Below are 10,151 nucleotides of genomic sequence, written 5' to 3' on the forward strand. Positions count from 1 at the left end.
AAAAAAAAAAAAAAAAAAAAAAAAAAATTTCTCCTCCAATATGTTTATGTTTGGTGTAGGTTTTATCTTTTTCTGTCACGATTACAAAAATTTCCCTGCACCAAGATTATACAATATTTATTTACGTTTTTTTAAATATATTTACAGTTTTGTTACCTTTCAATCTAATCCATGCAAAGCAAACTTGATAGTGTAAGATGTGAGATAGAGCTCTGCTTTTAATTTTTTTTTTCTTAAATGGTTTGCCACTTAACTCTCCACCCTGGGGTTTTCTCAGTTGTGGCACTGTCCTGTGCATTGTGAGATATTTGGCAGTGCCCGTTGTGATAATCAGATATCGTTCCAGATGTTGCCAAATGTCCCCTGGGGTGCTGAATCACTGCCCATTCTGTGTGTGTGTGTGTACTAGGTACTAAATCCTTCACACTGAGCTACATCCCTAGCCCTCCCCACTTTTTTGCTTTTTTCAAATTTTGAGACAGGGTCTCACTAAGTTCCCCAGTGGGACTTGAACTCATGATCCTCCTGCCTCGGCCTCCCAAGTGCTGCGATTATAAGCATGCACCACTTTACCCAGTTTCTCTCCTTCATACTTGTTAGTCATTGTCCAGTTGCCGAGTGGAGTTTGGAAAGCCAGAATGTATTTTAGAAAGAATTTGCAGGGCTGGGGATGTAGCTCATTGGTGCAGTGGCTGCCTGGCAAGTGCAAGGCCCTGAGTTCAATTGCAGGTACAAAAAAAGAACCCAAAAAATATACTTGGGTTGTATCAATGAATGGTGGCAGCAGAGTCTGGCCAGAGTGGTGAGCTTCAAGGCCCTGAGATGGAGAAGAGCTGGTCTTGAACATGAGCTCCTTTGCCAGACCCTGCCCATCCTGTCCATTGCTGCCATTGCAGGTAGCCGTGGTGAAATCAGAGGACATGGAAGCAGAGTTAGCATCTCCTGGTGGGCAGCCCTCCCCTGAAGATACCACTCCACAGGTGGTAACCCTCCATGTGGCAGAGCCAGGGGACAGTGTGGCACCTGAGAGCCAACTAGGCCCCCCTGACTTACAGCAGATCACCTTGGCACCTGGTGCATTTGGTGGAGCTGGGTACAGCGTCATCACAGCACCCCCTATGGAGGAGGGGACATCAGCTCCTGGCACACCTTACAGGTGAGACGTGCCTCTACAAGGCCCCTTTCAGCCTTTTGTAGTGCTAGTGCAGTGAGATTTGGGACCTTCCTGCTCAGGACTAGTTAGTTAGCAGGAGGAAAGGAGATTGGGCACAGGGACATTCTGTCCTTCTGAGGTCTGGAGCTGCCATTCTTTGGCCCCTTGAATGTTTCGGGAACTGGATAATCATGATGTCTCCTACCCCACTCCCACAAGATCCTTTTCTGTCCTTTTACAAATGAGGAAACACATCAGGAGGTCAATTAACAGGCCTAAGGTTACTTAAAGGTCAGATATACTGGAGGTGAGGCTTCGAAGCCTGGTCCCTTTGGTTCCCAAGCCTGTATGAGCTTCGTTTTTAAGGATACTAGATGTTCGAACGTTTGGAGCAAGCTCAGGCTCGTTTGCCAGCATTTAAGTCCTGGCACCAGCATGTTGCCTTCCTACGAGGAGTGAGTTCAGGACAGAAATGTTTGTATGCTCTGAGGATGTCAGAGGGAGCCCTACATCTAAGAACTGGGGTTGCAATCTGGAGCCCCAGGCTGGTGCCCAGGCAGACAGCCTTTCAGGATCCTCCCTCTGCTCTTGGACTGCAGCACCTAAGAGGCCCTACCTCCACAGGGCCAGGCTTAAGGTGGCAGAGCCTCCATTTGCTCCTGGTGGCTTGGCCCTCTCTTCCTGTCCCACTTGGCCACACCTGGGCCGGGCCCCTGGTTCCTTTGCCTGTCTGCCTTCACCCTTCGTGTGGATGGGTCACTGCTTTTTGAGCAGGACAGTGTGCTGGGCCTGTGTACTTGTTAAATAAACATCCTTACAAGAGACAGCAGAGACTCAGCTGGTACAGGGAAGAGTCCTAGTCTTCACCCAGAGTTCTCTGAGTCTATCTATGGTGTCAGTTACCCTCAGTGGATCCTGTTGCTTGGTTTTTTGGGAGGGTTAATTTTTATTTTTATTTATTGTGGAAAAAGGTCTTGCTGTGTATTTCAGACTAGTCTTGAACTCATTAGAGAGCCCAGGCTGGCCTTGCATTCATGGTGATCTTCTTGCCTCAGCCACCCAAATGCTGGGATTGGCAGGTGTGTACTACCACACCCAGCTAATACCTGTTCTTGGGAACAAGGTTCCTATAGCCCTCCATCCTGTCCCCTCCCCTTCTCTGTGTTCCCAGTGAGGAGCCCCCAGGGGAGGCAGCCCAGGCTGTGGTTGTGAGCGACACCCTCAAAGACGCGGGCACCCACTACATCATGGCAGCTGATGGAACCCAGCTGCACCACATTGAGGTAGGCTTGGCGTAGCCAGCACTTTCTTACCTCCCCGAACACCTGCCCCACCTCTGCATCTTCTCATACTGCTTGGTCTCTCCACAGTTGACTGCAGATGGTTCCATCTCCTTCCCCAGTCCGGATTCCCTGACCACTGGAGCCAAGTGGCCCCTGCTACAGTGTGGGGGAATGCCCAGAGATGGCTGTGTGCCCCCATCTCCAGCCAAGACCCACTGGGTGGGGGACCCCCCGAGCTCTTCCTCCCCACCTCCTGCAGCCAGCAAAGCCCTGGGCCTGGTAGTGCCCCTCTCCCCACTGTCTGCAGCCAATGCTGCATCAAAGAAATTTTCCTGCAAGATCTGTGCCGAGGCTTTCCCTGGCCGAGCAGAGATGGAGAGTCACAAACGGGCCCACGTAGGGCCTAGTGCCTTCAAGTGCCCTGACTGCCCCTTCGGTGCCCACCAATGGCTGGAGGTCCGGGTAGGTGCCACTCCTGCCATGCCTCTTCTGTCAGCCAGCCAGCCACCCATTTGTATACACCCTTTATTGGGCAGCCCACCCCTTTCTAGGGTTGGAGATGACTCAGACCTCAGGAAGCTCAGTCTAGGCAGGCAGCAAACCAGACACGAGTGTGACTAATGCCAGTATCCTGCGGGTGAAGGCAGTGTGCAGGGCAGAGAGCACAGACACGCAGAAAACAACTCATTGGACTTGGGGTTACTGAGGAAGACACCAGAGGAAAGGCTGGATGGTGGAGCTGGGTCTGTAGGAGCAAAGGCACTGCGGGCGTGATGACATGAGGCATGGGGAGAAAACTCAAGTTTTCTAGAATACTGAGGCACAGAGGTTCACGGCCAGCAAGTGGTATGGTGAGCCAAGTGGGCCAACTACTGGTCCCTCCTTGGGTTCCCTCCATTGCCTGAGGGTTTCTAGATCTGACCACACCCTACACCCTCAGAGCTCAGATAGGAAGACTGAGGCCCATTAGGCAGTACTAACCCTAGGGTATCAGAGGTTGTCTCATCAAGCATCTGTAAGTTACTTCTGGCTACATGGGGTGAGCTGGGACAGGACTTCACAAGCGACCTAATGGCAGCTCCTCTGGGTTAGCACGCTCAGGCCGCAGCATCAGCAGTCTTGACCTGTTTGTACTTTTTGCCCAACTCCTCACACATGCAGAGTTTTGGATTCTCTGGGTCTGTGTCACCTGACCAGATGGCTGTAGGGATCTAGGACTTGCTGCCACCTGTGCTGACCCAGGTGGTAGCCCTGACTGCCTCTCCTGCAGGCTCACATGGCACAGCACTCGAGCCTACGGCCTCACCAGTGTAGCCAGTGCAGTTTCGCCTCCAAGAACAAAAAGGACTTGCGGCGGCACATGCTGACCCACACCAATGAGAAGCCTTTCTCGTGCCACCTCTGTGGGCAGCGGTAAGGCCAGCTGCTGGGCAGGGACTGCTAGACATGCTTAGTGGAGCTGTCTGTCCTAAGCCTCCTTCCTTCCTCCCTCCTCAGTTTCAACCGCAATGGGCACCTGAAGTTCCACATCCAGCGGCTGCACAGCCCCGATGGGAGGAAAGCAGGAACCCCTACAGCCCGGGCCCCAGCCCAGACCCCCACGCAGACCATCATCTTGAATAGTGATGAGGAGACACTGGCCACACTGCATAGTGAGTTATCGCAGGGTGGGCACCAGCGTTGATCAGAGACTTGAGCCACTGCCCAGAAGGCACCTGTGGGCTTGGGCGTTCAGGGTCTCATGGGAACCCTGAGTGAGCATTGTCCCCTCTCTGCCTAGCTGCCCTCCAGTCCAGTCATGGGGTCCTGGGCCCAGAGCGGTTACAGCAGGCATTGGGCCAGGAACACATCATTGTGGCCCAGGAACAGACTGTGACCAATCAGGTAAAAACCAGAGTTGGGGGTCCTGCAGGCAGGTCATGACCAGATGGGGGCAGACAGCTGAGGCTAGAGCTGGCCTGTCTTTGTCAGGAAGAAGCCACTTATATCCAAGAGATCACCACAGCAGATGGCCAGACAGTACAGCACCTCGTAACTTCTGACAACCAGGTGAGCTGCTCCTCAGCCTTGCCCTCCTGCCCTCCGTTCTTGCCAAGGCCCCACCTTGGAAAGAACAGTACTTTCCACACTGCCCTCCCAGGGTCCATGCTTGCGCTGCCACTGCTGGTGGGTACCCCTGGCCCTCTACTCCATTTTCTGAGAACTCAGTGAGTGGAACCCAGCAGCTGCCTCCCCCAACCCTTCTTTAGGTACAGTATATCATCTCTCAGGACAGTGTCCAGCACCTATTGCCCCAGGAGTACGTTGTGGTCCCTGACGGCCATCATATCCAGGTAGGCCAGGCCTGGGTAAGATGAAGTTTTGGGAAGAGGGCAGCACCACCTCCTTCTGGGATTATAGATTGGATTCCTCTCTCTAGGTACAGGAGGGCCAGATTACACATATCCAGTATGAACAAGGAGCCCCATTCCTACAGGAATCCCAGGTAGGGCACTTGGGGGGCCAGAGAGGGCTGGGGCACCAAAAGGCTCCTCCAGGGCTCCTCTCATCAGCTTCTCCCCTCCAGATCCAGTATGTGCCTGTGTCCCCAGGCCAGCAGCTTGTCACACAGGCTCAGCTTGAGGCTGCAGCACACTCTGCCGTCACAGGTATGGTGCTGGACCTAGATCACAGGGGCAGGGGTCAGGCCTAGCTCTTAGGGCCTTGGGCTTACTGCACTTTCTCCTCCCTGGCAGCAGTGGCTGATGCTGCCATGGCTCAAGCCCAGGGCCTGTTTGGCACAGAGGAGGCGGTACCTGAACACATTCAACAGCTGCAGCACCAAGGCATCGAGTACGACGTCATCACCCTGACCGATGACTGAGCCCAAGGCTCCATTGCAGATCATGGATATCAGGCCAGCTCTCCTGGGGTAGGGGGACTCATCTCCCTCTCCCACTTAGGTCCTCCAGATACTGGGCAGCCAGCTCCTGCCCCTACAAGGGAGACAGACCTGTGCTCTTGGGTCTGGGGGGAAAACCATGGGCCCCAGCCAGGACATGCTGGGTGCCCCAGCCTGCGGGCAGGCTTCAAGAGAGAAATTTATTTTTGTTTGGATGGACCCACTGGCCCCTTAGTCTCAATAAAGGGACCAGAGTCCAGCCAGCCCTGGCCAGCTTACTTTGTCCACTTGGTAACAGTATGAACCAGACAAGGACAAAGGAAGCCAAAGGCAGAAGCCTCAACAGCCCAACACAGCCTGGGTCTGCAATGCAGCTGGCACTGCCTGTGTAATACAGTGGTCCAACCTCAGGGCAGTACCCTGGTGCAGACGCCCCTCTCCTAGGTGAGAGCTGAGCTGGGTAAAGGGTGCCAAGTACCTCCAGACCCTGCTGCTTCCCCAAGATGTCATGCCTAAAGGTTCTGAGAACAGGTGCTGCACCTTGAGGCCCACGATGGCTCTGAGGCTGCCCCGAGCCCAGCTGCCTGCTCAAAGGCGTGGCTGGCCACAGGGCACTGTTACTGGCCCTCATCTCCAGAGGTACCTGGGCTGGCCCAGCTGTGGGAGTCTGGCACTAGATGATGCAGCCCATGGACTCCTCCAATCTGGTGAGCACAGGTGGAAACCACCAGGGACCTAGTCATGTGGGGTCTCTGGGATGTGGTCCAGAAGCCCAGGAGTCAGAAGGTGAGCCTAGGTATGGAGCTCAGTGATCCAAAAGTAGCTCCAGGTTTCTCAGCCTTCTCTTCCTCAAGATCCTCAAGACATTCTTAGGGGGGGTTATGTATTTCCTTTTACAAATGAAACAAGGTGGCAAGAAGGTCAGTGTGGGGTTGGGAAGGGACTGGGCCTATTTACAAAGGACTTACATTGAGTCTGAGGTGGGACATGGGGAAAGAGGCAGGGAGGGGGAGCCCTGGCAGGGCCATAATATTCCTATGTCAGTGGCAGCCCAAGTCCTGCTGCCAACCCAGGGGAGAGTCCTGGAGTTCACTCCTCCTCCAGAAGCCTGAGTCCCAGCAGTCCATAAGAGCACCCCTGGGGCTCCTCCTCCCCACAGGGTACGTTAAGTTGGGTGAGGCTCGTGGCTAGGGCCCTGCTCGCGGCTAGAGTCCCGGTCCTTGGCCTCTGAAGAGGATGAGGAGGAAGAGCTGGAGCCATGGCTTCGGCCTGACTGCCGGTAAGCGGTGTTTAGCTCCTGCAGCCGCTCAGGCGTCGGCCCCCACTTGGCAAAGCCAGGGTCATTCTGTAGGAAGAGCACGGCCGTGTTGTGGACAGCCTTGTAGTGCATTTCCTCCCTGCAGACAAAGGTGGCTGCTCAGGGTGGGGCCGGGCCTGGGCCTGGCCTGAGCAGCCTGGCCTGGCCAGCCCGGCCCTCCTTCCCCTGCCCAGCCCAAGCACCCACTTCTTGCACACATGCTGAGAGCCACTGCGGTACTCATGCTCAAAGGCGGGCAGGACTAGCTGGTGGCGTTTGAAGCGGCTCTGCTCCATGCGGGTGAGCGCTGGTGTGGGGGGTTCCCGCCACTCAGGGATGAATATGATGAAGGACAGGGGCTCCAATGAGCTCTCCAGCAGTTTCTGTGGAAGGAAGCATAGGATGGACATTGGGGGCTGCCCTCCAGCTGGTTGGCAATTCTCCCTGCCCCCAACAAAGTGAGAAACCCAGACCCACCTCAAAGTGAGAGACCATAGCATCCATGAGCTCCTCGCAGAATGGAGGGTTGGCCTCAAAGGAACCACTCAGTGGGGCAAAGTCCAGGCAGGGCCTGAGGGCGAAAGCAAGCATTCTAAGACCCTTTAGGACCCAGTCCCTCAATCATAAATGGATGCCCCTCCACCCTTAAGCACCTATGCTGAAGATGGCTATGGTTAGGCTACAGGGTAATATTCATCCTTATCTGTCCTGGGACAAAGAATGACCAGGTCCACTGAATGGATGAGGACAGAGGCTCAGGCTCGGATGCCCTTGTCCACCAAGCTGGAGGAGCTGGAGTTCACATTCAGTTATGAGCTTGAAACCAGCACAGCACAAGTCACACCCAGGACTCCCTCAGCTGCTGAGCTTTGGGCCTCTTGACACCCTGGCCACCTCTCTTCCTTCTGTGGACAGCTTATCCTCTTTCATCTGTGTTCACCCCCACCTACTAGCTGACTGTGAGGTCTCTGAGGCCCGTGTTATACTTCTTCCTCCCCAATGCCTGCGTCAGAGGATCCTATTCCAAACCTAGGCTAATTCACAGGGAAAGTCCACAGGCCATTAGGAGGTGTCACATGCCTGTCCACACGGCCAGAAAAGCTGAGGCTCCCAGAGTTTAAGTGACATGTCCAAGGTCACATGGCTGGTAAGTGGTGTACACAACTAGCCCCAAGACTGCCTATCTCTAAAGCCCTAAAACATCAGGAAGGAGCAGGCTGATACGACTTAGGCTGTGGAGCATCCCACACACGGGCAGAAGGGGGCCACCAGCCCCTGGCTCTCACCCGCGGGAGCCGAAGTAGCCATCTGTATCAGGGAAGGCAGAACAGTACTGGCGGAAGTAACAGTTGAGAGGTGAGGCGAAGCACTCGAAGCTGACGCCGAAGAGTCGATGGAGGGCCTCAAAGACGTGCACAGGCAATGACCCCTGAAGGCCAGTCCCCTCATAGAGGCCCACGCCAAACATCATCTGCAGAGTGGCCACAGTCAGCATTAGGCTGAACCTCCCTACATCCCAGGGGAGCCCTCCTCCTGCTGACCGAGCCCTGTACCTGGTACCGTCGGAGAAGGCACCAGACCCGGGGCAGAAACCTCTCAAAGACCGAGTCGTCAATGCAGCTGTAGCGGTAAAGGAGCCACTGTAGGACAAAGTGCTGGCTGTAGGAGTGGTCCCTCATCACTGGCCACATGCTTCTGCACTCAAGCAAAACGCCAGGCCCCAACCTGTGCTGTCATCTAGGCCCTCGTCCCTACAGCCCTTACCAGCTTGCTGAAGTAGTTGCGGCTGACCTTGACCATTTCTCCCTTGTACCGGATGCAGACCATGCTATTCTCCATGTGCATCTCCACACTGGGCATGGGGGGTGCAGGCACAGCCAGTCGCAATGGATAGCAGTATACCAGACGAGGGTCCACCTCATGGGCTTCCACCTCCTCTGTGGACAGAGACAGTAATGAGGGCCACTCAACCAGACAGCCTCAGCATCTACTATGTAACCACGTGCCTTATAGAGAGGAAGTGTCATTCTACACATCGGTAAACTGGCTTGAACCAGTTCATTACAGAGAAGACAAAAGGCCATTAAAAACTAAATGAAACCACCAGGCAACTGTTTGTTAGGGCAGAAATGATGGCCTGTGTCCACATGCCCAACACTGAAGCTGACCTCGTCTGCCATGCCTTGGGGCCTGGTAGATAAGTAGGCTGAAGCCTTTGGGTGTTGCTGCGAGCAAAAGTGTAGCTACACTGCTCTCCTGAGTTACAATACCTTATATGGGGATGTTTGGGGGCCAAGCTGTTGAGTTATGAATAGTCAAACAATACTCATGGTCAGGTATTATACCTCATTCAGGAGAAAATGAGTCTTCCAGAGAATTGTTTAAGACCAGGCCCATCTACTTATTACTGGCCTGTCTTTCTCCACCAACTTCTGACTCTCCTTTTCTCATCACTTCTTCCTGTTTCCCAGAATAGTGCGGGACTGACTTAGCCAAAGGACACAGCCGGTTTGGCCAAACCAATCCTGGCTTGAAGCTCACCGTCCTTTGTTCCTTCAATCATGGCCTGGGATACAGAATTTATGACTTCACTGCTGGCTCCCCACTACCTTGCCCCTACCTGGAATGTTGTTTTCCTTGAGGATGGCCAGGTGCTTCTCTCGGATCCGTTTGACATACTCCAGGGAGATGTGATAGATCTTACTGCAGATGCCTTCTACAGAATCCTTGGCTGCAGCTGACACATGGGGACCACACTGCCTCCGCAGGTGCTCTAGGCGGTCCTGGAGAAAACTCCTGATCAGAGCACTTGTAGAAGCGAAAGGGCCTCAGCAGGGTAGCAGATTAACTACAGAGTTTCAGCAGCCTTCATTTTAAAACTGGCTGTGCTACTTACTAACTGTGTCCCTTGGCCTAATCCCTTGGCTTCTCTGAATCTTATTCAACTGTCAAGGGAACATGAGACACCTAACAAGACAGTTTAAATATTAAATGCAGTCATTCTTTCAGGGTTTACCAGGCCCCTGGCATACAAGTGTGTCCAGTAATTGCCAAGAGTTTTTGTTGGACTTGCACTGTGATAGATTCCATGATAACTACTGGAAAAACACAAGCCAGGCAAGGTCCCCAGCTAATATCATTTGCAACCTATCAGGGACAGGTGATTACAACACAGGGAGATCAGAGAGCTCAATCGGTGCAGGCATAAATAAAACTTAAGCTTTTAGTTACTTGCAAGGATGCCTGCATGCATTTGTAATTTTGCAGAATCACACCTGTGAAACTAAAGAATGAAAGTGAGTCACACTGGCTCGTGAGTCCACCTACATTTGTCACTCTCTACATGCCAAGTACAGTTACTATCATGAAGTACAAAACCTTGTCACTTGTGAAAAATGGTCCTGAAAAGTCCATTGCTAGTGCTGGTGGAGAGGCTTAAGAAGTGATAGGCTGGGCCAGGGATTTAGCTCAGCAGTTAGGTGGCCTGACTTGCAAGTGCAAGGACCCAAGTTCAATCCCCGGTACCAAAAAAAAAAA

At 53.4% G+C, this 10,151-nt stretch overlaps 2 protein-coding genes across 8 annotated transcripts in view; one reads left to right on the forward strand and one right to left on the reverse strand.

The window, feature by feature from the left end:
* The window catches only part of Znf335 (zinc finger protein 335), a 21,288-nt gene extending 15,219 nt beyond the window's left edge, over positions 1-6,069 (forward strand). For 2 of the 7 annotated variants that reach the window (XM_010626203.3, XM_019207758.2), the window contains exons 18-28: positions 897-1,156; positions 2,325-2,436; positions 2,524-2,898; positions 3,707-3,849; positions 3,934-4,088; positions 4,217-4,320; positions 4,408-4,485; positions 4,686-4,769; positions 4,856-4,921; positions 5,003-5,084; positions 5,172-6,069. In XM_010626203.3, the coding sequence (XP_010624505.1) occupies positions 897-1,156; positions 2,325-2,436; positions 2,524-2,898; positions 3,707-3,849; positions 3,934-4,088; positions 4,217-4,320; positions 4,408-4,485; positions 4,686-4,769; positions 4,856-4,921; positions 5,003-5,084; positions 5,172-5,299 (1,587 nt within the window). In that variant the 3' untranslated portion in view covers positions 5,300-6,069. The remainder of the gene's footprint in view (positions 1-896; positions 1,157-2,324; positions 2,437-2,523; positions 2,899-3,706; positions 3,850-3,933; positions 4,089-4,216; positions 4,321-4,407; positions 4,486-4,685; positions 4,770-4,855; positions 4,922-5,002; positions 5,085-5,171) is intronic. The other 5 variants (XM_019207760.2, XM_019207761.2, XM_019207759.2 and 2 more) reach the window with 5 other exon arrangements.
* Positions 6,070-6,155: 86 nt separating this feature from the next.
* The window catches only part of Pcif1 (PDX1 C-terminal inhibiting factor 1), a 10,103-nt gene continuing 6,107 nt past the window's right edge, over positions 6,156-10,151 (reverse strand). The window contains exons 10-16 of the mRNA XM_010626204.3: positions 9,235-9,397; positions 8,379-8,551; positions 8,168-8,254; positions 7,901-8,085; positions 7,092-7,185; positions 6,822-6,997; positions 6,156-6,714 (exon numbers count right to left, since the gene is read on the reverse strand). Coding sequence (XP_010624506.1) covers positions 6,483-6,714; positions 6,822-6,997; positions 7,092-7,185; positions 7,901-8,085; positions 8,168-8,254; positions 8,379-8,551; positions 9,235-9,397 — 1,110 coding nt within the window. The 3' untranslated portion in view covers positions 6,156-6,482. The remainder of the gene's footprint in view (positions 6,715-6,821; positions 6,998-7,091; positions 7,186-7,900; positions 8,086-8,167; positions 8,255-8,378; positions 8,552-9,234; positions 9,398-10,151) is intronic.

Source organism: Fukomys damarensis, unplaced genomic scaffold (assembly GCF_012274545.1).
Source record: "Fukomys damarensis isolate Sample0158 unplaced genomic scaffold, DMR_v1.0_HiC HiC_scaffold_22, whole genome shotgun sequence".
In the NCBI taxonomy this organism is placed as follows: Eukaryota; Metazoa; Chordata; class Mammalia; order Rodentia; family Bathyergidae; genus Fukomys; species Fukomys damarensis.